Genomic DNA, 27402 nt, shown 5'->3' with positions numbered 1-27402 from the left:
CCGATGAAATAAGCAAGCCCTTTGATTGTAATAAATGTACCAAATCAGTGTAAGCTGCTTCCAACATATATTTGGTTTTGGCTGCCAGCAATATATCATCCATATAATGTATACACTTCAACAATGGATACTTTCGTCTGAGTGGGACAATGGCCGCTCCTACAAACATTTGACACATTGTAGGGCTATTGGCCATGCCTTGAGGCAAAACCACCCATTCAAACCTTTGATCAGGCTCCTCATGATTACATGAAGGCAGAGTAAAAGCAAAACGTTCGGAGTCCTGAGGATGCAATGGAATGGAAAAGAAACAATCTTTAATGTCTATACATATCACTGGCCAATTTTTTGGAATTGTTGAAAGCAAAGGCAAACCTCTCTGAATGGGTCCCATGAGCTGCATTTGAGCATTAATGGCCCGTAGATCGTGTAACAACCGCCATTTTCCAGACTTCTTTTTAATAATAAATATGGGTGTATTTCATGGAGAAGTGGAGGGCTTTATATGTTCCAACTTTAATTGTTCTTGTACTAAAGCATAAGCTGCAGTCAATTTTTCAGAGGGGAGCGGCCACTGAGGAACCCACACTGGCTCCCCTGTTTTCCAGGTAATGGGCACCTGATCCTCAGCGGCCCCTAGGAAAAACCCAGTCCATGTCTATTAAGTTTTTGCTGAGGTTCTAAAGGATGTCTACGTCCTTGCAAATTTTTTCCTAATCCAAGACCTGGTCTATATCCCATGCCCTGCATTATCTTTTGGGCAACTGTTGAATATTCATTACTAAGTTGAAACCCCATGTCCTTCATAAGATCACGTCCCCATAGAGAGATAGGGAGGTCAAGCACATATGGCTGAAAAGTTCCAGAATGTCCTTCAGAATCTTTCCAGGACAAATGCCTGCAGCTGACTTGTGGAGCTTGAGCGTATCCTAAACCTCTTAGTGATTGATCTGAGAGCTGTACCGGCCACCCCTTTGACCAGTCCTTTTGTGCAATTATACTACGATCTGCTCCAGTATCTAGTAATCCCAAAATTGATTTGCCTTCTATAGTTAATTTTAAAGTAGGACGGTCGTTCATATCCAAGGACAAATAAACAGAATTCCCTCCGGTGACTCCAATCTCATCACTTGTTCTTAAAAAGGAATCAGCAGGAAAGCGGGTATGCAAACTAGGTAGAATTAGCAATTGGGCAATCCTGTCTCCTGGGGAAATGGACACAATGCCTTTTGGGGCCTCCACCATAACCTTCACTGTTCCTACCGTGTCCGGATTAATAATCCCAGGAAAAACATGAAGGCCTTGTAGGACGGAAGAAGCATGCCCAATTAACAAGCCCACAGTACCAGATGGTAAAGGTCCTTTAAATTCAGTCTCCACCAGTTGGACTCCCATTTTAGGTGTTAATACGAGTCTGTCGGCGGAGCAGAGGTCCAGTCCCACGGCACCTGTAGTGGCTCTCCGCGATTCTTGGGATGGCGCAGGGACGGCCATGACTCGGTTTCCATTGTCCCATTTTCCATTGCCCCATATATTTGTGGGCCCTGGGGTCGGGGCCCCCCGGCCATTTTTTGGCATGTTTCTATCTTTTAAAGGTTGACCATGTATGTCTCTAACTGATCTACACTCATTAGCCCAATGCTTTCCCCTTTTACATCTGGGGCATAAGCCCGGTTGACGGCTAACAGAAGTGTGCTCAATTCTGGATGTTCCCTTCTTGTTAGGACATTCTCGTTTAAAGTGTCCTCCTTGACCACACCCAAAACACTTTCCTGCAACAGGGCTGGATTTACGTGATAATTGAAGGACAGCAGCAGCAAGGCCTGCATTAGTTAACGGCCCACCTATTTCCCTACAGACTTTCATCCAGGCCTCTATGCCTTTGTTTTTGTAAGGGGTAATAGCTGCTTTACATTCTTTAGTACATTGTTCAAAAACAAGTTGTTTAATCAAGGGCATTGCTGTATCAGGGTCACCAAAGATTTTTCCTGCGGTGTCTACCATCCTGGCGACAAAGTCTGAGAAAGGTTCTGTGGGGTCTTGTATAATTTTTGTCAAATTGCCAGACACTTCTCCTCTATTTGGGAGTGATTTCCATGCTCGGATACAAATGTTATTTATCTGTTCATATACTTCAGGGGGGTATCCTGTTTGTTGGTTAGCAAACCTGCCTTGTCCCAAAAGCATATCCTTATCCCAGGCAGGGCGCCCCGCTGCGTGATTTTGGGCAGCTTGCTCTACTGCACCCTCTAGCATAAATGCTCTCCAATCCAAATATTTCCCTGGGGAAACACAAGCACGGACTAGAATAGCCCAATCTGAGGGAGTCATGCAAAATCTAGTAAGTCCCTCCACCTGAGTGAGAGTGAAAGCGGCATCTATGCCATAAGTGCGTACGGATTCTGCCAAGGTTTTAACTATCTTAAAGTCTAAAGGCTCATGATACCTTCCTCTATTATTGTCCTGAAACACCGGGTATGCAAGTCCCATATCTGTATTAACTGTCCTCCAAACTTGCGCATGAAAAGATCTCCCGGAACTTTGGCCCTCCCCCACATACAGGGGTGGGGCAACAGGCCTCATATCTTCTTCTAAATTTTCAGCCTCCTCCTCCTCAGAATTCTGTTGACCAATATTAGATCCCTCCCCCTTCTTGCAGTAGGCTTGCATGCCTTGTGTCTCCCTTTTCTTCTTTTTTATTTTTATCTTGCATAGTTGTTGTAACAATATATCAAGGTCCTCAGAACACTCTGAGCCGCTTGTGTCCTCAGGTGTTTTGAATTCGGTCAAGTCTGGATAGAGCCTTCTCCTATTTTTATTTTCAGGCTCTTTTGCCTTCTCACTACTTTTACTCTTAATACTCTCTGCCACTTCACTACGTGATCCTTCAGATTTTTCCTCATGTAGTTGTTCAAGAACAGCCTGACCCTCACTCACAGCTTCTTGGCATTTACCATCTGTTATACATCCTCTAACTAACTTCCAAAGTGGTATAACGCCACCCTCTAAGGTGCCTTGCTCAAGAGTGAAATCTAGATCTTTCCCTAATTTGTCCCAGCTAGGAATCGTAAGACTCCCTGAAAAGGCAAACCAAGGAGCCACTATATCAGCTTCTCTCAAAAACATCTGCAAAGTGCTCTGCTTTACCTTAAGTCCTTTTGAACGTAGCAACCCATCTAGGGCCAACAAAATTGGGCTTGAAGAAGTAGTGCCCATAATGTTTTTAGAACTATAAAGAAAGTGAAGGTACAAAAATCCCCGCTCTCTTCCTTTTACAGGGGAGCGTTCCGTTCTATGAATTCCCCGCTCTCTTCCTTTTACAGGGGAGCGTCCTTTTTCCCGCTCTCTCTCTATTTACAGAGAGAGCACCCCGCTATTTGCTTGCGGATTCCCACTTTACCTGGGAACTTACCGGTGCACCACCCTGACTGCTGAAAGTTCTGGATCCTGGGTTCGAGGAATATAATTCCCCGTACGGGCCACCAATTGTCGTGACCCCTCGCCGGCAACGGAAAACACGACACAGGATTCTTCTTTCAGCAGTTTATTCAGGCCTTGATTCAAGTATCATCTTCTAGCGACACCCCCGCCAAGCGCCCAAGCACAGCCTAATAAAGCCTCCCGCATACCAATCCCAAGCTGCCACGTGGATCTCTCTCATAGGGTGGTAAGGGATTGCGCGCCAACTCTCCAAAAAAGGAGTTGTTTATCACAGGCCACAGTGGAAGCCGGCACCATCTTCTAATGGCGGCCACGGTCTATAAGAATGGCTTACCACAAAGTGAGTCCATTTTTTTTCTTGTCTGATGTTCTTTAAGTCTGTTTCTAACTTGTAAATTCCATAAAATATTAAGTAAACTACATGTTCAATTCTAGATGTACTAATTTACTTATTTGTCATGGAAAAATAAAGACATAATTTCAGTAGAATGAGAGCTTTATGAAAACTAGTGTACATGAAGAAATTGAATTCAAAGATGTTAACTATTATTCATATTTGATAACTAATGGGAGAATCTACATTTATTATTATTTCACTTGAATGTATTTTCTTATACACTTGAGCATGGCTCAAGTACACCAATTGTTATCTATCTAAAATACCTGCTTTTGCAGAATTTTAGAAATAGGTGTGATTTAGTATAACTCCTCTAACAAAAATACCATACTGGAAGGCATTAATAACAAATTATTTCTCCATGTTTTGAAGGAGTAAGTCCAAGGTCAATGTAGTGGCAGATCCAGAGTCTGGTGAGGGCCCACTTTGTGGCATGTAGTCAGCCTCCTTCTCCTTGTATCCTTACCTGGCTCACAGCATAAACAGTAATGTCTTCCTCATCTTGTAAGGAAATTAATCTCATCATGAGGGCTCCAGCATCATGACCTCATTAAACCAAATTATTTCTCAAAGTCTTGCCTCTCAACACCATCCAATCTGGCCTTAAGGTTTCAATGTATAAAATTTGATGGGGCATAAACTCAGTTCATAAGTTGTAAATAACTTATGTGCATTTCTTAATCCTGTTTGAGGTCTGACTTCTCTCTGAGGCTTTGGCTTAAAACTACAGATCATCTTCCTGATCTAACTACTTGTCTTTCCATAGATAAGGCAAGCCATGCCCTTTTCTCTAGCTCTTTCCAATATCGTGTGATCTATGCTCATTTACTTCCTTGCTGTATTCAAAGTTTACATTTGTTGGCTTAGGTTGCTGTAATGAAATGCCATAGACTGGGTGTTTCTGGAGTTAAACAGAACATGTATTTTTCACAATTATGGAGGCTGGAAGAATGAAGTCAAGGTTCCAATGAGGTAGATAGGTAGTCCTCTAATAGGCACATAGGAAAAGGGCCTAGGAGGAGAAGGGAAGAAGGGAACAAGACCGTGCCATCCTATCCTGGAGAACATCCTCTTACTGAGACAGTTTCCAGCACAACAGTTCTTCCTTAATTATCCTTATCCCTTTTGATAGCCAACCACAAAATCTATCCTTACCCCAAGTACTATCTCTTGTGCCCATAAACCACATCATACCCACCTTGTGCTAATAAAGGCTTAGAAAATACTTTTCTCTAGATTTGCTCAAGAAGACAGAGAAAGTTGATGGCCCTTTTCTGAGTTCTGTATTTACATGTCATCCCACAGTCACCCATATAGATGGATGGAGTCCATGAAATCCCCTAGTTGCCACAGTCTGGCTGGGCACAATTCAGGAGCCACTTGTCAAAAGAAACGAACTTTATTTTTAGAACACACACACCACACCACACAGCTCTTCAGGAAAATCTTCAGAGCCCAACTGCCACCACCGGCTTCCCACAAGCCTCTCAACCTCCCCCACTCCTCCTGCTCTTGAGGCCGATTGGCTGGGTCGCGTGGGCAGAGCCAAAAAAAGTCCCCCAATGAGCAGCTCCGTGGTCTGAAAGGGCAGGGAAACAACCCAATGAGCATCACTGCAGAGGAGCCAATCAGTTGGCAGCTAGAAGTTTGCTGGCAGCTGGAAGTTTGCTGGGGCCCCTTTGGCTGTGGCTCTCAACACCTAGGCAATACATACTCATTGGCAACCCTCTCTTAGGAGACCCTACCTCTTCTGGAGATCTTCTTTTATTACTGTAATAAATCCTATTAGTTTGTTGTCACCTTTGTGTCTATGGATTTAATTCTTTGAATTCACGAGAAAGTGGAGAGGCTGAGCTGTACAAGTCCCTTGCCTGGACAAGTTTCACAGTTTCTCCTGAGCTTGTTATCTTGGCTGAAAGATAATCACCTTCTTACTGTGGCCTCACATGACTTCTCTGTACACTGAGCTGTTCCTGGTGTCTTTCTATAACAGGTCACCAGTCCTTTTAAATTAAGGTCCCATCCCTATGACCTCACTTGCCCTTAACGACCTCTTTAAAAACCCTCTCTCTAAAGCCAGCCACATGTGGGAGGGGTCTTAGAGGTTTAATCCATGAATTTTGGGGAGGTATAATTCTATCTATAATACTTATAAGCTGTCTGATGCTTCAAGGAATTTGCTCAGTCTGTAGCCTTTTTTTCTTATTCAGAATTATTTTCACTGAACAAAACAAATAATTTATAATTATTTAATTAATATGGTTTTATTAAACTATAAAGCTTTGTTTAAAAGGAGAGAAAATTGCCAGCAGGGCTTTATCCTACATATTTAAAGTTTAGATTGTGCCTTCATAAGATCACTTCTATTTTGAAAAACAAATCTGTGAAGAGGTTACATTCAGAACACTCATAGAATTGAAATGAATGAAATCTCAGAAACATCAGTTTAGAAACTTTACAGCATTCTTTCCAGCTCAGCAGCACAATTCACAATAGCTAGACTGTGGAACCAACCTAGATGCCCCTCAATAGATTAATGGATAAAAAAATGTGGCATTTATACACAATGGAATAATACTCAGCACTAAAAAATAAAAAGATCATGGCATTTGCAGGGAAATAGATGGCATTAGAGCAGATTATGCTAAATGAAGTTAGCCAATCCCTAAAAAACAAATGCCAAATGTCTTCTTTGATATAAGGGAAGTGACTCAAAACAGTAGGAAGGAAGAGCATGAGAAGAAGATTACCATGAAACAAGGAAAAGAGGAGTGAGGGAAAGGGAGGGAGAAGGGGAATTGCATGGAAGACGGAAGGAGACCCTCATGGTTTCACAAAATACATATGCGATCTTGTGAGGGGGAAGGGAAGAAAAAAAGAGAAAAAAGAGAGATAAGTGTCACAGTACAATGGGTAGAGAATAGGGATGGGAGTGTAGGGGAGGGGAGAGAGGGATAAGGAGGGCAGCAGAATACAACCGACACTAGTATTGCTGTATGCATATACGTGGCTGTATAACCAATGTGATCCTGCAATCTGTACAGGTGGAAAAATGAGAATTCATACACCATTTGAATCAAATGTATGATATGTCAAGATCATTGTATTGTCTTGAGCAACTAATAAAAATATTAAAGACTTTCAAAAGTGACAAACCAATGGGGGGAAAAAAAGAAACTCTGGGAGATTTTATAAACATGTGTAGATAAGAAATTGTCAATCTGTTTTACAAAGCCTTTCTATCATTTTACATTCTCACCAGTAATGTCAGAGAATCTCAGTTGTTCTGTATCCTCACCAGCATATGGTGTCATCCGTCCTTTTATTTTAACCATTCTTTGGGTATAAAATATTTCTCTGTGGCCTTAATTTATACATTTCTAAAGCACTTAGGCAAATGGGTATTAACCCATTTCCCGTCTCTCCATCCTTATTCCTTTCTTTGTATTTCCACTGATACTCATTCTGGGTTTATTTGAGCTACTGCAGATTGATCTAAAAATTTATCTGCTTACAATTCTCATTTATTACTCTGCTTTGCCACCCTGGGCAAGCCTGCTTATTTAAAAACAGATAACGCCCCTGCATATATACTCTGGGTTTTGCACAATTTAGGACTCATTGAAATACAATTTTAACCCATGGAATTACTCATACTCCTACCAAACAATCCTTGATTGAACGGGCACATCTTACCCTAAGACATGCCAATTAATAGAACAAATTTTAAAAAGGACCAAACCCAGAGCATTCTACAATTCTTAATTTTATGAAAATGGGAATAAAAGAAAAGATATAAGGGACAATGTTGATCAAGTGAACTTAAATGGGGTTTTAGATTTCCTAAAAATTTTCCCGAGACCTGGAAATTTTTTGTACTTAAAATCTCCTGTTTACATGACAGTCATGTTTTCTTTTATACTCTTAATATGCTCTGGTTATTTTTTTTATGGAAAAACTAGCTGATTTTTATGATTATCCTCAATGCTAAACAAAACTTTAAATCAATTAAAATCTTTCATTAAGCATAGTTACTTTCACATATGCTACAATCATAATACGTACATTTCTTTGCATAAAGGCACATGCTTCGATTTGATTTTAAAAAATCCTTGACTACAAGATTATGTATATAGAACTCCCATTGTTGCTTATGTAATAGTAGATTAATCAAATTGACTTACTCTATCTAGAATAAAATAAAATAAAAATAATTTACTGATAAAGTCAATTTTTAAATAATCTTTATTTACAAAATACAATGCTAACAATTATAATTCCATTAAGCTTCAAATGGAAGCTTAATCATTTAAAAGTATAATCATTTGAGTAAAAGCAGTTATATTTAAACTAAAAATGAGAGATAGATTACTTTTGAAGTCAGATAAAAAATATTGTCAAGTTTCTTGTTGTGGTTCTGTATGTTGGGTAGCAGGCTCATTTGAAGGTGGAATCAACCCTGAAGGGAACTCACTTCTACTTTCAGAATGCATGGGAGGGAGGGGGGGAAATTCAGCTCTTGGGGGGAGATAATGAGGAAAACACCATGGCTCCATTGGGAATGGAGGGGGTGGTGGGCCCCATGGAAAATATTCTCGAGATGCTCCATACATGTTTCCTGGAGGAGGTGGAGGAAAAAAAGGTCTTCTTCTCATGAACTGATTCCTTGGATCCACTGGAAACAATGGACCTCTGATTGGAGGGAAAGGTGAGAAAGCAAAGCCAGAGGCGGTTTCTTGGTTTTCAGCAGGGAGAGATGAATTGGGCACATTGGAATTATCAAGATCAACTTTGGAATCATTTCTACTGGATTCCATTTCAGAAAACATAGGCCCATCTATTTGATCCAAAGGCGGCAGAGTAGAACTTCTGAGTTCTGCTGGTCCCGATGGTCCACCATAATTAGAATAATATCCATCTTGCCTTGGTAGAGGAAGACTTAGATCACAATATGGTTGGCCTGGTGGAGCGATCATCATCTTAGGGTTCTGTTCCCATGGAGATGACAGGGGCCTAATGTTATAAGGCACTCTCTGATGATCAGTTATCCCATCATAGCCGGATTCTCTTCTTTCATTGATAATTTGAGGGCCCAGAGGATTCTCTGGGCCTCTTGAGCCTCTTCCTCCTACCCCTGGAAGCAAAGGTGGTCTGAGTGGACCCTCCTTTTCCAAAAGTGGAGCTCTCATTTCAGATGAAGGTCAACCCAATGGTGAGGGACCATCTGGGAAATGCTCTCTGCCAATGGCTGTATTTGAAACATGAAGTGCAGAAGGATCTTTTTTAAATTTAGACTCATTTTCGGTGAAGTTTTGACTGTCGTGAGCCTCTTGTTTCCCTAAATCATTGAGGTATCTTTCAGCACTCTGAGCTGCCCACTCATTATCTTGTGCTTTTTCCTCATAGTGTGTAATCTGCCCCTGATAAAAATAAATGATTCTCTCTAACTCTTCTTCAAGGTCTTTGACTTGCTTTCTATAGGTCTTAAGCTGTTCACTTGCATGGCTGATGTTTTCCTCCATTTTGAAAAGTTTCTCCTCTTGCACTACCTGGTCATTTTCCTCTTCTGTTAATTTCCTCTGGAGTTTCATTACAATTGCTTCATATACTTCAATGATGAGTTTAAGTTTCTGTTCAAGATGCTGATTCTCACTTTCAAATTGTGTATTTTTTGACTGCAGAGATGCTTGTTGTGTCTTAAGATTTTCAATCTCTTCTATAAGGTCTTCCTTTGTTTCAATGACTTCAGATACTAAAGTAAAAACTTGATTTCTTTCTCCTTCTAAGATTTTAAAAGAGGAATTTAACTTATCAGCATAAAGCTGTTTCTTCAAAGCTCCTTTTGGCTGATCCTCTAAGTGAGCACTGATTTCTGATTCACTTTTCATTTCCAACTCCAAGTTACCATCGTCTGTTAGGTCTTCTTCAAGCACAGGAGCCCAATCTTTCAGCAATTGTTCAGAGACTTAATGTGATTTTCTTTCTCTCTTAGAACTTGTTCTTCATGTTCTTTGGAGTCTTCAAGTGTTGTTTTCTGATTATTAAGGCCATTCACTTCTTCTTCCCATACTTCCGCTTCCTGTAAAAGCTGTTTCTGACTTTCCAGGAGTTGGGAATTTTCATTTGAAACTTCTTTTATTCATACCTTCAATCCTTCTGCATTCAGTTGAAATATTGTTAAGGTTCTTGTAGCTTCAGGTATATGTGATCTGAGGGATTTTGATTCCTCTTCTAGGGACTTAATACTTTTTGATATATACTCTATCAATTCAGCCTGTTGAGAATATTTAGTTTTCCCTTCTTTTAGCTCTTCTTCTAGACAGAGCATTTCATCCTCAAATTTAGATATGGACCTATCCAGGTTTGCGTATATTGCCTCCAAATTTTCCACTTGTATTGACTCCTTCTCCAAAATGGCATTCTTTAAAGATGACTCTAAGCCTTCATATTCTTTTTGGACAAGACTGACTTTTTCAAGTAGTCCACATTTTTCCTCAATTAATTCAGAAAGTTTTAGAGCAAGCTTTTTTTCTCTTCTCAAGTACTGCCTGCTTCTCACAGACTGAAAACTTCTCCACAAAAACAAGACAACAACAAAAAATCCAATAGCTGTACGTATCCCCAACTCCCATGGACAGCCATAAGGACTAGGGTGTGTTTCCATGTCTTCAGACAAGGCACACCACAACCCTACTTACTTCTTCCAGGACCACCCCCAAGTATGGCTGAGGGGCACCTGTTGCCCCTCCATCACCCTAAGGCTACTTTGGCTATTCCCTCCACAACCACACCGTGCCCAGCCAAAAGAGGCTATGGACACTCAGGCCTTTGGTCAGGAGTATAAACCTGCACCAGGCAACAGAGCAGACCATTGTGAACCAGTGAGGTTGGGGGGCGCTGTGGGCATGGGCATGGGAGCCCCAGTCATGGGCTCCCAGGGGCCTAGCACACTCACACTGCCTGTCAGGGAATCTGGGCCCCTCCCCTAGGCTGTGCATCCTGAAGTAGCGCAGGTTCAAGCCTGTCCCAGTGGAGCCAGAGAGGAGTCCTCTCTAGGTCACCTACCTGTCGATTTGGTTTAGGCCAGGTGAGGGCAGAACTTATTATGTGTGTTCTATACAGTCATAATATCACCCAGTTTGATATAACGAAAATTCTAAACCTTTGTAAAATTTTTAAAGAGCTAGGACATCACATATTTATGTTTGTATCATTTGCCCTTGTAATGAATCATTCCTTTCTCCCCCGCCACCCCCGTCCTCTCTCTTTTTCCTTCCTTTATTCTTCCTCCCTTTCCTTTTCTTGCAGTGTTGGAGGTTAAACTCCAAGGCCTTCTACATGCTAGGCAAGCTCTCTACCACTGAGCTTCATTCCCAGCCCTGTTGACACTTATCATAGAAGTCATAGGAATTATTTCTGATGACTGATGATCTTGATCACCCTTTTACCAGCTTGCTGGACACTCCACACATTCCATTCTTTTGTGAGATCTTTGTTCTCATCTTCAAAACTGGCTCATCTTTTTATTTTGACCAAGCTACAGAGGTCTTTATGTATTCTGGTTATAATTCCTTTATTAGACATATGTATTTCACATATTTTTCCATGTGTGGCTTAATGGGTTCTTTGATGATGAAAAACAGAAACTTTTACTTTTTAATTTCCAGATCATTCCACTTCCTTTTATGGTTAGTGCCTTTTGTATCCTGTCTCAGAAATCTTCACTGACTCCAAGATTGTGAGGTTGTTTTCCTATTTTTTCCCCTTGTAGAATATGTTTTACATTTAAGTTGATGATCTGCCTCAAATTATTATTATTATTATTTCAGTTATGGTGGTTGTCTAGAGTCATAAATGCTAAGAAAACACTCAGGTTCTCTGCAGGATTAGACCTGAACTAAGCCTCAGGCTGAAGACTTAATTTCAGTTCTAAGAAAGGGTTTTTGTTACAGTCCTGGCTTTGACCATCCACAGAAGTACCCCTTGCTGACCAGAGGCCACAAATAGAAACCCCAACCAAAGAAAAACTATGTTGACTTCCCTGGGTCCAATGCAATTAATTTATGATCATATTTATTTACTAAATTTTCCTTGGTAACAGTCTTTGTGTTTCTTCAAAAATGTACCTTCATTTTTTATTAAATCCTGAGGGATGCAAAATATAAAAGTTAAAAAGAAAATACAAAGATAAGAAAATGCAGATTCATACGTTGTTACATTCTATAATTTGAGTCATGCCATCATCTTCTTCTCTCTTTAAAAGGGTGGATTTAGCCAAGCACCAGGGCACACATCTCTAATCTCAGCACCTTGGGAGACTGAGGCAGAAGGATTGCAGTTTTGAGGCCCAGGATGGACACCTAAGACAGACCCTAAGCAATGTAGCCAGAGTGTCTCAAAATTAAGAAAATTTAAAAAAGACTGGAGATGTGGCTCAGCAGTAAAATGCCTATGGGTTCAATCCCCAGTACTAAAAATAAAAACATATAAAAAGGTTATCTGCAGATTCCCCACTGAGGAAAAAAGGCTGAATTCCCCTCTTCTTAGTGCCAGGAGGCTTCTGCAAATGAGACCTAAGGTAAACAAAAAAGTAGTAGGAGATTTATAAAGGCCAGAGATTGTTTCTTTCCTTTACAAATTACAATGTATCACTTCTTACTAGGGAAATAAAACATGTTTATTCAGAAAGTTATTTTCCAGGTATTCTCTTTATGGTCACAGTCATCTTTTTGTACAGTTGACATTCATTTTCATAAAAACGGATTTTTGAAAACACAGAAGGATGGAAAAGATTTGATGCTGTCCCTGCAGGATTGCTTCTTGTTCCTATAACTAGAGACAGAAGGACCAGACAGCACAGCAAGGGGCAGGGCATGCTTGGCAGAAGCAACAGCTCAAAGACAGAACGAATAAAACAGTGATGTATTAGAGAAGAGAGTTCAGTTAATGATCCTGGCAGATGCTTCTTTGTTTACATACAAAAAAAATTTAGTCTCCCCACACTTTGTGCTCAACCTTGAAAACACAGTCTCATTAGTCAGAAAGAATCTGCTCTAATTATTCTTCAAATTAGAAGCTCCTTTGGGTATGTGGTCTATTCCAACTATCTGGTAACAGAAAATTCAAGAGGAATTTATGGAGCCTGACTTTGGGGAAGCCTTATTTCTAGCTTGTTAAGCAGGATATTACTCTAAAAATCCTTTCCTTTCTCACTGGGATTCCATCCAGACAGGGGCAAACTCAGAATGTTCCTCTTTCCAATGGTGAAGCTGAAGAGAGAGTCAGACTTGAGTAAAAGAAACAAATTGATCAAGTTGTTAATTGCTTAAATCTGTAAATTCATAGTAATGCCAATGACTAGAACCACTGTGTTTATAAAGCCCTTTCCATGTGCCTTATTTTAGTTAGTCTGCTCTACAGTTCTATAAATTAGATAACAAGCAATGTGTATTTGTTCTTGGTACTGGTTGCTATCAATTTTACATTACCTTTTGCATAAATGAAATTGTGCTAGGTTGGCCACCTTGAAGTAAGCTGGAAGGTTAACAGTTTCTCCCAGACTCTGTCTCATTTTAATAGGATAGTCTTTGATGATGATATATACTCCTCTATGGGAATCACAGCAAAACTCAGAATTAAGTTTCAACTAAAAAACTAATGATGTGATAGATCTGTTTAGACAATATCCGGATGGCAGTTAGTCATTGCTTGATTCTACAAATGGTAAAGTTTTAAAATTTTAGAGGGCTAGGAATTATGTAAAATAACAAAGCATAATATCCAAAGTTGAAAGAAATTCATGGTAAATGAGAGTACCAATAACTGGCAACTTCAACTGAAGAAAGCAGTCCTAGAAACCTAATTTTCTGGCACCAGAAAAACATGCATGCTTCAGTAGTGTCAAATTTCACATTGATGGTAATATTTCCTAGAACACCCTCAGACTCAGTGGTTCCCTAGCGAACCCACAGCATTCACAAGCTCTTATGTCCAGGGTTATAGCTCATGACAATAAAAGGATACAGAAAAGGGAAAAGATATATTGGAAGGTCTGGGTGCCTCTCCCAGTGCAGGCTCATAGGAGAAACGGAATTTTTCTAGCAATGATGTGTGAAAACATGTGTGAGGTATTGCTAACTAGAAACTTGACCAGAGCATTGGTGCCAGAGTTTTTATTGGTGATCAGTTGAGCATCGAATATGACTTGTGTCTTCAGCTACTCTGCTACTCAGAAATTCCAGAGCCCTACAGTTTTGAAAAAGCAGGTGTCCACTATAAATCATATCATTAGCATAAACTATCTGGTCAAAATGGCACAACATGGCCCAAGCAGGCAGGCATACAAAAACATTTGTCAGGCAAAACCTTCCAAAGCTCAGCTCTCAGAAGTCAGCCAAGGGTCAGTCCTGACGAAACAGTCTTGGGGATGTACAGTTTGAGCAACCCAGGCCTGCTAGGTTATTCCTTTCCATCATATTGTAGACTCTGATGTGGAAACACTGAAATCATTAAGAAGAGTAGTACTCTGAGACTATTGTCAACCTACTCCATACTCTCTATATTAATCATGGTGAGTCCTTTTGTAAGTTTAATATACTCTCATGTGATTTAACAATTTAATGTTGCATTATTATATTTTATTTTATGATAATCTGAATTTATTGTTTTATATATTTAGTTTTATGGATTTGTTTATACTCATATGAATTGCATTGGTTCATTTTTTATCTAGCTACTTGAGCACCAAATCCAAGACCTATTCTGCCCTTTCTTACATATCTTCATCAGGTGTATTTTATAAACTGCATGTTTATCTGAAAATGACTAGTCAAGTCATCTTTATTTCTCATTTTATGATAGTTTACTATTTATTTATCTGCCATTTAAATGTAGATCTATATTTTTATCAAATGATAACACATAGATGATTTTAAAAATAAAATTTCAAACATGTAAAAAATTTCTCTCCTTAATTCAAATTTTCCAAGTTTTTGAAAAATTAAAAAAAATCAATTTGGTAGCCAAAATCTTACCAGTTACCTAAGACTATGCAAGATCTTTTTTTTATAGTCTATGAACTATGATCATTCAAATTCATATATCAGAAATATGAATATGATTAACAAGAGCTGCCTAAAACTTTACTGGTAGTGCTATACAATAAATATTATTTTTGCATTGCAATTGCTTCTCTAAATTGAACATTTCTGAATTCCATATTCTGAATCACCAAAGTGTTTTGGATCTTTGTAGAGATTCAGGTTATGAAATCAGTGGGTCTCATGATCCATGTGCCTTTACTTCAACTCTTTTCTCACCAACTGTGGTGTTTCCTTCATATTTCTAAATAATACGCTTTATATCACTTAAATTTTCAATTTTGGACAATGTATATCAACTTATTAAATGAAAAAATGGAGGATGGAGACTTATTTCTCTCAGTTAAATAAACCTTAACCAGCCCATATATTCAAAGCAGTTATATTTGAGGAATGCTTGTGTTTTATGCTTTTATAATTATCATTTTATAATTGAGGCATATAGTGCATTATGCTTCTGATTCTCTATGATTTGAGGGTTTCTATGGAATGAATAACTAGCTTTTATCAATTGCTTGATTTTTATGTACTTTTCACCAATTCAACAAAACTTTATCAAATAACAAAAACTATTCTCTGAATATGACCAACCCATCAGGTATCCATCCATTGTTCCTCCTGGAGGCTGCCATCTTTCTCCTATACTCTAAACTGGTCTTCTTTTTAGGTTTTCTTCAAGTTCTCAACTTGGGGCTTTCTCATATTAAGCAACTTTGGAATTTCTTCAATTTTCTCCTATGTAGGATCTTCTATTTTCTATATTTCACATACTCTAACACCAACTGGAGCAATGAAATATAACTTGGACAACAACTACCTGGAGTTGGCCAAGGATGGACAAGTTAAAGCATGTAGCGTCTTGACTGCTCTAACTTTAGATATCATCCAACAGGTCTTGTTTAAATTTTTATTACATTTTTGGCCAAATTCCTTAGATGTACATCTGTAATTTTCCAACCAAGGAAGCATGTCTCTGGGAATTAGGTAGAGAAGCTGGGGATTTCACTCTTCACAATCTAGAATTATACTTAATTTGCCATGTTTTCTGTATAGCAGTCTCACACTTAGTTACACCTCAAGTGTAGAAAACTTCCAGACCTAACTTTCATAGAGCAAATTTCTATGTGTCTGCCACAATAGATGACAAGTAGTTCTCTGTCCAGTTGGATTTAGGTTAAGAGCTTAAACAACTTTTAAATATAGACTTTTAAAGAAAATTTTGCTATTACAAAGTCAAAACCCTTTCTTCGAGAGGTCGTTGAGCTTCAAGCCCTTGTATTGCACTGTGGTCAAGAATTTGCTTCTGTTTGGCTTACTCTTCTACAATCAATTAAAGTCTAATTTCCTCTATTCTGACAATTTAGTCATTTCTAGCTATTTAGTTTGATTTTTGAAAAAGAGTTTTGAAATCTTTAGCCTGCATTCATATTTGTATTGTCTTCTTTCCTGTTTCTTTTGTCTATATTGCTTTGTATATTTAAAAGTATTATTTCTGTGGGTTTGGAAACAAATTGAATTAAATGTGTTTAGTCCACATTTAGTTGAAAGCCTCATGCTTGTAGCTGTATATCTATTTGATAACCATCATGATGACTGTGTCTCCACATTCAATGGCTAAATTTATTTTGTGTTTGTTGCTTTGTTTTCTGTATAATTCAATTTATTCAGAATATGGTGATCTATCTAGATACTCAACACATTACTGTTATTTACTCGCACCCTAGGAACCATTTTTATATTTGTACATAAATATCTCTATATATTAATTTTTATCAGGGCTTTATATGATATTGATCTATGTTGAAAAGTAAGACATTATTTTTATTTCTGTGTACCGCTGAGTCTTTAATATATTTGTTTTCCCAGAATGTCTTCAGGATAACACTTTGTTAAATTTTTTCCTTGACAAATAGGAAAAAAAAGTTACAAAATCTTTCATTTCCTTTGCCCAATACAACATGTAATCTGAATGTCATATTCCAAGGGCAATGGATGGCAGTGTTTTGAAATAACATTGTTAGTGAAGCAGAGCTGTTCAGTTGAAGGATTTTGTTAGACAAGGTGTTTAATAGTCACATGATATTAAAAGTCTGATTTCTTTACTGCCTTCACACTGAGTAACTGATCCCATAATAATTGAAAATATTTCACTGTGAATTAGCACAGTGTGTAATAAATAGGTTATGCTATACTCATCAATCTTGATATTTGATTATATTGGTGACTTTATTAAATGGCTACAGAATAAATTGAATCCAAGACTGCTCTTGACCCTTACTCAAAGTGTAGGTGATACATACATGTAAATGAATTATTTCCAGAGGAATCTTTCCTGGATTTTCTAGAATTCATTATAAGTGGGTATAACAGAAATACAACCACCATCTTATTCCTTTCTTCAAGGAATACCCTAACATAGTGGATAAAATTTTGATCAGTATCATGGTTAGTTGGTTTAGGTATAATGTATACATCTATTATACAGTAAATTCTATACTATATTGGTTTTAATTTTATTGTTTCCAGACAAAGCATTTCTTTCGTATCACTTAAGAATTTTGTGAAGTATAAGCAATTTTAACTCTTTAGTAAATAAAAAGATAGATTATCTTGAAATTTTAGTTTTAAATCCAATTTAAATGAATTAAATTCAGTTTAACTTCTTTCTGCTCTTATAGACTTAATTTTATTTCTTCTTGGAGTAAAGGGAAATGCATGGTCAATTGTTATAAACACATCTCCAATATTTTTTAGCTATTACACAGACATAAGAAATACTGATTTTTCCAAAAGCAAGTTTGTGTTGGTCATGAGAAAGTGCCAGTCTGTCTAAGTCCATTTTCTGATGGTAGAACTCAACTGTCTCCATACAATTATCTTGGTATGGGAAGTATGTAAGATTCTTTGGGAGGAGTGTTCTGTTTCATCCAATTCTTCTTTATAACTGAGGAAACTTTCTATGTGAGTTCTCCCACAACCCCATCAGTGGTAGACATCTATAGGTCATTCTTGAATAAATTGTCCACTAAATAGAACTGAAATTTCTGGGTAGTTTCTAGTGTTGATTTCCTATTCAAATGTTTGGATTACTTCACAAGAAATGGCTGGTTCTTCTTCTAAAGGAATGAGGCAAAGCTTTCAAGAATTATTGTAAATGGTCCCTTGCTCTTTTTTTGTGTCCCAGTATTTACTAATAAGTTTCAAGTCTTAAGAAATATATATCCTAGAAATGAATATTGATCTGATATTTGCACACTTCCTCAAATTGTCAGGGTTAAATGTCAAATGCACCTAAGAACTACCTTACTACAATCCATCTCATTCTAATTATGGTCCAAGAATGGAAATCAGTACTCTACCATCATGAGTTATCCATCCAAGGAATTAAGTTACCATCTTCCCTTCTTTTTAAAATTTTATTATTTTTTATAAATTTATATATGACAGCAGAATGTATTACAATTCATATTACACATATAGAGCACCATTTTTCATATCACTGATTTTATACAAAGCATATTTATACCAATTCGTGTCTTCATACATGTACTTTAGATAATGATGTCCATAACATTGCACCATCATTTCTAACCCCATGACCCCTCCCTTCTCATTCCACTCCTCTGCCTTATCTAGAGTTTGTCTAACCCTCCTATGATTCTCCTCCATACCCACTATGAATCAGCCTCCTTATATCAGAGAAAACATTCAGTATTTGGTTTTGGGGATTAACTAACTTCACTTAACATTATTTTCTCCAACTCCATCAATTTACCTGCAAATGCCATGATTTTATTCTCTTTTATTGCTGAGTAATATTCCATTGTGTATACATGCCACATTTTTTTAATCCATTCATCTACTGAAGGGCATCTAGGTTCATTTCACAGCTTAGCTATTGTGAATTTTGCTGCTATAAACATTGATGTGGATATGTCCCTGTAATATGCTGTTTTTAAGTCCTCTGGGTTTAGACTGAGAATTGGGATAGTTGAGTTTAATGGTGGTTCTATTCCCAGTTTTCCTAGGAATCTGCATACTGCTTTTCATATTGGCTGCACCAATTTGCAGTCTCACCAGCAATTTATGAGTGTACCTTTTCCCCACATCCTTGCCAAAACTTATGGTTGTTTGTATTCCTAACAGTTGCCACTCTGACTGGAGTGAGATGAAATCTTAGAGTAGTTTTGATTTGCATTTCTCTAATTGCTAGAGATGATGAAATTTTTTCATATATTTGTTGATTGATTATATATCCTCTTCTGAGAAGTGTCTGTTCAAGTACTTGACCCATTTATTGATTGAGTTATTTGTGTTTTGGGTGATTAGCTTTTTGAGTTCTTTAGTTAATTTAATTTCTAAGGTCTTGATCCACTTTGAGTTGATTTTTGTGCATGGTGAGAGATAGGGGTTTAATTTCATTTTAATGCATATATATTTCGAGTTTTCCCAACATGATTTGTTGAAGAGGCTATCTTTTCTCCAATGTATATTTTTGGCACTTTGTCTAATATAAGATAATTTTAATTTTGTGGGTTAGTCTTTGTGTCCTCTATTCTGTACCATTGGTCTACCAGTCTGTTTTGGTGCCAATACTATGCTGCTTTAGTTACTATTGCTCCATAGTATAGTTTAAGGTCTGGTATAGTGATGCCACCTGCTTTACTCTTCCTGCTAAGAATTGCTTCAGCTACTCTGGGTCTCTTATTTTTCCAGATAAATTTCATGACTGCTTTTTCTATTTCTATGAGGAGTTCCATTGGGATTTTGATTGCAATTGCATTAAATCTGTACAGTGCTTTCGGTACTATGGTCATTTGGATAATATTAATTCTGCCTATCCAAGATTAAGGTAGATTTTTAAATCTTCTAAGGTCTATTCAATGAAAAGTATAGAACCCTAAAGAAAGAAATCAAAGAAGATACTTTCATTTTTTTTCTTTAGGGTTCTATTCTTTTCATTGTATAGAACTTTCACCTGTGTTAAAGTCACCTAAGATTTTTTTTTTTTGAGGCTATTGGAAATGGGGTAGTTTTCCTCATTTCCCTTTCAGAGGATTTGTCACTGATATATAGAAATTATGAATTATGAGTGTTGATTTTATATTCTGCTACTTTGTTGAATTCATTTACTAGTTCTAGAAGTTTTCTGGTGGACATTTTCAGGTTTTCTAGGTATAGAATCATATCTTCAGCAAATAGTGCTAATTTGAGTTCTTCTTTTCCTATGAGTATCCCTTTAATTTCTTTCATCTGGCTAACTGCTCTGGCCAGTGTTTCAAGAACTATGTTAAACAGAAGTGGTGAAAGATGGCATTCTGGTTTTGTTCCAGTTTTTAGAGGGAACACTTTTAATTTTTCTCCATATAGAATGGGGCTTAGCATAGACAGCCTTTATGATGTTGAGATATGTTCCTGTTATCTTTAATTTTTTCTAGTGTTTTGAACATAAAGGGATGCTGTATTTTGTCAAATGCTTTTTCTGTGTTTATTAATATTATCATATGATTCTTATGTTTAATTCATTTGATGTGATGAATTACATTTATTGATTTTTGCATGTTGAACCAACCTTACATCCCTGGGATGAATTACACTTGATTGTGGTGCACTATCTTTTTGATATGTTTTTGTAGTTGATTTGCCAGTATTTTATTTAGAACACATTCATTAGGGATATTGTTCTGATTTTTTCTTTTCTTTCTTTCTTTCTTTTTCTTTTTTTTTTTTTTTTTTTTTGATGTGTCTTTGCCTGGTTTAGAATCAGAGTGAAATTGGCCCCATAGAATGAGTTTGGAAGTGCTGCCTCTTTTTCTATTTCCTGAAATACATTGAAGAGTATTGGTGTTAGTTCTTATTTAAAGGTCTTGTAAAACTCAGCTATGTATCCATCTGGTCCTGGGCTTTTCTTGGTTGGTAGGATTCTGATGTCATCTTCTATTTCATCACTTGATATTCGTCTGTTTAAATTGTTTTAGCAACCTGATTCAATTTGGGCAAATTATATGACTTAATAAATTTATTGATGCCTTCAATATTTTCTTTTTAATGGAATACAAGTTTTCAAAGTAATTTCTAATTATCTTCTATATTTCTGTAGTGTCTGTTGTGATATTACCTTTTTCATCACATATGTTAGTAATTTGAGTTTTCTCTTTCCATCTCTTTGTTAGTATAACTAAGTAATTGTCAATTTTATTTCTTTTTTCAAATAACCAACTTTTAATTTTGTTAATTTTTTTCAATTGTTTCTTTTGTTTCAGTTTCACTGATTTCAGCTCTAATTTTAATTATTTTGTTTCATCTACTGTTTTTCGTGTTGATTTGTTCTTCTTTTTTCTAGGGCTTTGAGATGTAAGGTTAGGTCATTTATTTTTTGAATTTTTCTTATTTTAAGAAATGAACTTCATACAATGAACTTTCCTCTTAGTACTTCTTTCATAATGTCTCAGAGATTTCAATATGTTGTGTCCATGTTCTCATTTACCTCTATTTTTTTTTTAAATCTCCTTGGTGTCTTTTGCAAACCATTGTTCATTCAGTAGCATATTATTTAGTCTCCAGGTGTTGGAGTAATTTTTATTTTTTATTTTGTTATTGATTTCTAATTTTATTCCATTATTATTTGATAAATTTCAGGGTAGTATCTCTACTTTTTTGTATTTTATAAGAGATGCTTTGTGGCATATTATGTTGTCTATTTTAGAGAAGGATGCATGTGCTGCTGAGAAGAAAGTGTATTCTCTCATTGAAGGATGAAATAGTCTATATATGTCAGTCAAGTCTAAGTTATTGATTGTATTATTATATGAGATCTATAGTTTCTTTGTTCAACTTCTGTTTGGAAGATATATCCAGTGGTGAGAGAGATGTGTTAAAGTCACCTAAGATTATTGTATTGTGGTCTATTTGACTCTTGAACTTGAGAAGAGTTTCTTTGATGAACATAGATGCTCCATTGTTTGGGGCATATATATTTAATTGTTAAGTCTTGTTGGTGTATGGTTCCCTTAAGCAATATGAAATGAGGGTGGAGATACCAGCTAACAACAGACAACCGCACCTGTTGGATGAGAAGGGAAGCAGGAAAGAAACTGATTTCCCAAACAATCAATAATCCTTTTTTTTTAAGACTTTTCTTTTTTTCCCCTCTTTTTCTTCTCCCTATCTATACTCCCACCCTTACATACACAACATATGTGAAACCAAGTACTTTGCATAAATTAGAATTTTGAGTACTGGAATGTCTGAATAGTATATTAGAGGTGTGTTGTATATGCCTTTGCTTTTCTTTTTTCCCCTCCAATTTTTACTATTTTAATATCATTTATTTTTCTGAATACATATGTGTATTTGTTTTAATACTTTACTGTCTTCAAATGGAAGATATTAATTTTCAACATAAATGGAAAACCTTTCCATTTTGTGGGATATAAAGGTTAATGTTGGGGAAGACATGGGTAAAGTGAACCAGAATTTCTCCTGTCTTCAACCAAGCTTCATGATGGGAAGTTGTAACAATCACACTCAAAGATAAGGTAGTAACAAGAAGGGAAAATGTGGAGAATCCAAGATGGCAGGCCAGAGGAAGGCAGCATTCTGTGTAGCTCCTTGACCTAGGTCTCAACTAGTGGGAATACTGTTTCTATGAGAGTGATAGAGGACATCTACACAGCTGCTCTCATGCAAAAATCACCAATGCTGTGCCCCTGCACAGGGCTCCGGGCCTCAGCATTAGAGCAGGACTCCTGACTCCTGACACCCAACTCCCGACTACTAACCCATGCAGGGCTACTCCCCTGTGAACCCACATCTACCAACAAGGGGTCCCCAGTCCCTCCATCTTGTGACTCAACTTTGGCAGCTATGGCCATAGTCCCCTACATAGTAACCCACCTGCACCTGGGGACATCTCACAAGCTCTGAAGACAGTCAAAAGCCACAGTACTAAATGTCACAGAGCTCATCTCTGAACTCATCACACAACACCATCACCATCATCCAGCTCCCCCAACCCCACCTTACACCCTGGCACACTGGAAGTGGACAGCCTCCATCTTGGGTCATCTTCCTCCACTGTTTGGTGGTGGCAACTCCCAGATTGGAACTCCAGCTGGTCAGGTACCCCATTTTCAACTCCTCGCTCTCCCCAGTGGCAGTAACCCGGCCCACTAACTGCCCAACGCAAAACATCTCTCAGTGGAATGGGTGTGTAGTACGACCAGGGCTCCACAGTTGGAAGCCTCAGTGAGAGAGGTCTCTTAATTGGGAACTGCTAAGGCAGAGGGAGACAGTGCAAAAGTCTGGAGACTAACTTTCCCATCCTGGTTACCTTCACCATCCTGAGGGTGGAGATACCAGCTAACAACAGACAAACCCACCTATTGGATGAGAAGGGAAGTAGGAAAGAAACTAGTTGAGACCTGGGTCAAGGAGCTACAGAGAATGCTGCCTCCCTCTGGCCTGCCATCTTGGATTCTCCACATTTTCCCTTCTTGTTACTACCTTATCTTTGAGTGTGATTGTTACAACTTCCCACCATGAAGCTTGGTTGAAGACAGGAGAAATTCTGGTTCACTTTACCCATGTCTTCCCCAACATTAACCTTTATATCCCACAAAATGGAAAGGTTTGCCATTTATGTTGAAAATTAGTATCTTCCATTTGATTTTTCCCCTTTAAAGTTAGCCCAGAAATGGAGTATGAGTGGTGGTGGTTGAAGATGAAAGGAGGAAGTGTAGATGATTGCAGTGGATCTGGTGCAGATCGACCCTATTAAACCACCAGGGATTGTGTCCGTCAGTCTTAAATGTGAACTTATTGCACTTTTGATTTCACTCTTGGAGCTCTGGTCAAAAAAAATTCTATAATTTTAATTTTTATAGTTCAGTAGACAGCAGTGTTCTTGCAGGTGATGTCTAAATCACAAGTCAGCAAACTCTTGCCCATAGGCCAAATCTTGACAACTTGCTTTTATAGATATTTTTTACTAGTACATATCTAGTCTCTATGGTTCATTGTCTATATTTCTTTTTGGGCTGCAACAAGATTGAATGGGAGAGATAGTCTATGATGTGCAAGGATAATATGTTTATTATCAGAACCTCTGTAGAAAATGTTTGTTGACCACTGATCTAAATACTTTCTGAGTGTACATCTCTCAGTTGGCAAATATAATTATCATTTTCACAATAAAATCCAATATTAAATGTAAGTGTGCATATGTCTTAGGTTTGTAATTTTGTGGATAATTTCCACAGAAATCACCTATATTGTTCAGCGTGTAGTATAAAATGAAAGAAACAATATAAAATCAGTGAAGAGAACTTAGTGTATAGACAAGTAGCTAATAATATGATGAAAAGAATAAATTTACTTAAAAGAAATATCAATCATTTCATAAGATAATGATTAAGAATTTGATTTAAATTCTAATTGAGTTTTGACATCTGTGTGGAAATTTGATGGACACTTGAGATATTTTAAGGTCACAAAAATCCATAGAATAACACATATTGCTAATAAAGATCTACACAACAATTTCAAACTGCATGCACAACAGCAATATGGTTGATGCATGCTTATTTTAAAAAGCATAAAGATGATCTTTGCTCAGAAAAATTACTCTTTTAAAGGCAATAAGTCATTATGATGATGAAAATTGACCAATCTCAAATGTGAAACCCATATTCAAAGATTTAAAATGAAGTCGTCACTCTCCCCCATCAAGGAAATAGACTAAATTCAATAACTTGTACGATAATACTATGATGTATATCTAAATGACAACATTAGTCACATAGGAGACACATTAAGAATCCAAACAGAGTATAACAGTGAATATTCAGTGCTATTTTTATGATGATTTAAGTGGAAAGTTGTACATTGGATAATAAAGAACATGAACCTTCTTGATCTGAGACTTTGAAATCTCTGTTAAAAGCCAAGAACACAGATCTATTTAAAAGGATTTATTTATGAATTTTCAATGAAGTTTAGATCTACACCTAGAATCTGTTGATCATGTGTTGATCCTGGCCTTTCACAGTGTATTTCAAGTACTCATGCCACCGATCCCCCCATTCTTGCCATATTGTGCTAGAGATCCTATATCTAAGTTACGATTTATTTTCTACTCAAATTCTTCAGATTGTCCCTCCATTTAGAATTGTATTTTGTTATGATGTCAAGACTCAATGGAAAAACTGAGGGTCTGACATCTGCAATAGCAAATTATGATCTGTGTCCTCAAAGCCTAGTAATATTTGGTGTATTAAATTGGCACTCAATAATTGCTTAAAAAATGAAGAATATTAGTCCAGATATGGCTTATGGATGGTTATAATTCTGGTTTTGCTGCTAGTTGCTGTAGAAATTGCTCTAGTCACCCTTGGTTAAATAGTGCAAACCATTTTCTGCCATGTGAAGAAGGCTGATTTGTGTTTAGAGGTTCACTCAGGTAGCAGCTTCTAAGGACCTCCGAACCAGGCCTATCCTATTGTAGTCTATCCAAGTGTGTAAGCCCATTCTAACTTCAGTTCTCTCCTTGTCTTCTGTGCCATGTTTCCATGACAGCCATTATGCCCTGAAGCTTTTTTCCTAAAATGTAACCTATTACACCTGACATGGTCTTCAATATTTTATAAGATGGATCTAAAAATGAATTATACGTTGCACATTGTAGTGAAAGGGAAGAGCCAGGTATGTACAAACTTGTGTGTGTAAGTTCTGACTGTGTGACTGTCAACAAGTTGCCTAATTTCTGTGAGGTTTGCTTTTTTCATGTGTGAAGAAAAATATTGAGAACTCATGTTTTTTTTTTTTTTTTTTTTTTTTTTTGTAGTCAGAATGGAAAGTTAAAGCATTAATCTCAGTACATTGGCAATTGTACATATTCAATAAATTCAGTTCCCTCCCTGCTTTCTTGGAAAATCAGTCTAGGAAGCCAATTGCATTATATAGACATTTTCCATTTTCAGAATTCCAGAAAGAAACAAAGAAAGAGTTCATATATTTAGAGGACATTTTTTCTACTGTGATGGGAAATTTTTCTAAGATGTGAAATGTAAAGTGAATATTTAATGCATGTTAATCTTTTTAAAGTCTCATCTCTTGGATTTAAGATTATAAGGAGCAAAGCCACAGGTTAGTAAAGATCATTGTAACTGCAGGATGGGAAATGTGACAACTACAAGCATAGTAGTTCTGATTAACTTTACCTGGAAGATGTTTGAAAGATTTCTTCAGATTCTTCGCAGCATTTAACAGATTCCAGCACCATTAAACTAGCAAGAACCATTTAGAAGATGTTGAAAAAGTCACAGCACTTTTTGAAGATTAAAGAGTCAGGCTTTACATGCTGTTAGTGTTGATCACCAAGGAAGAGCTTGCCAACATCACAGCTTAGGAGTTCAGGAATTCTCTAAACAGAAAATGCATCTTCAAAACACTCTAGCTGTCTAAAACATGGCAACTGCCCGCTTACAGACACAGTTTATAGTGAGAGATTATACACATGTAAATAAAAGTTTTTTTTTACACAGTCTATTATCTCAAGAGCTTCTAGGATGCTTCAAATCAATCATCATCTCATTGATGAGTTCATTGTCATAATAATTTAAGTGTTTTTCATTATATTATGTTTGGCATCTTGGGAAGAATAGTAACTAATTCTTGTCTTTGTATTCTATTTTTGTGCCAGAAGTTTAGAACATATCCACAAATAAGGTAGAGAGTGACAATTATCCATTTCATACATAAAAGTGCATTTAAATATTGTGTTAGTTTTTTTGTTGTTGTTTTTTTTTTGTTTGTTTGTTTTTTGTTTTTTTTTTGGTGGCTGTGACCAAATGTCTAACAAGAACAACTCACAGGAGAAAAAGTTTATTTTGACTCACAATTTCGGAGGTTCAGCTCAAAGTTGGCCAATTCAATTGCTTTGGGCCCAAGATAAGGCAGATCACTTATGTGGGAAAGTTCAGTGGGAGGAAGTGGCTCATCTCAAAGCAGCACCAGGAAGCTGAGAGAGTGAGGGGTGAGGGGGGAGTGGCTGCCGAAAAGATGAACCCTCCCAGGGTACAACCTCACTGAACCATATCCTTTCGTCATGCCTCACCTGCCTAAAATCACCACAGAGTCCATTCAAACTAGGATGGACTGATTAGGTATAGCTCTCTTAATCTAATCATTTAACCTCTAAATATTCCTTCATTAATACAGGAGCTTTTGAAGGACACTTCACATTTAAACCATAATAGATGTCGACTAACAGCATGTTTCTAAGCATGCTCAAACAATGCATGCCTGGATAATCTGAGGTCCACTGTAATAGGGCAAGCCTGCATATACTGATGAGCGAATCTAGAAAGCACCTCTCAGTGGAGAAGTAGATCTAAAAATGGGTGATTGCCTAGAGTTCTTCCTTGCATTCAGGGTATACTCATTTTATTCCTTGAAATTCAGCAG

At 37.3% G+C, this 27402-nt stretch overlaps 1 protein-coding gene across 1 annotated transcript; it reads right to left on the bottom strand.

Annotated features, from left to right (window-relative positions):
- Positions 1-8235: 8235 nt before the first annotated feature.
- On the bottom strand, positions 8236-22811 carry LOC124090529 (melanoma inhibitory activity protein 2-like). Its single transcript, XM_046441161.1, is given in 4 exon segments — positions 8236-9794; positions 9797-10520; positions 10522-10593; positions 22719-22811. Coding segments are annotated over 4 exon segments (2448 nt in total).
- Positions 22812-27402: the final 4591 nt, after the last annotated feature.

Source organism: Marmota monax, unplaced genomic scaffold, assembly GCF_021218885.2.
Source record: "Marmota monax isolate L192 unplaced genomic scaffold, Marmota_monax_Labrador192_F-V1.1 WCK01_AAM20220418_F8-fsc00654, whole genome shotgun sequence".
In the NCBI taxonomy this organism is placed as follows: domain Eukaryota; kingdom Metazoa; phylum Chordata; class Mammalia; order Rodentia; family Sciuridae; genus Marmota; species Marmota monax.
The sequence above is the reverse complement of the archived record's forward strand: the minus strand, read 5'-3'. Positions and strand labels throughout refer to the sequence as shown.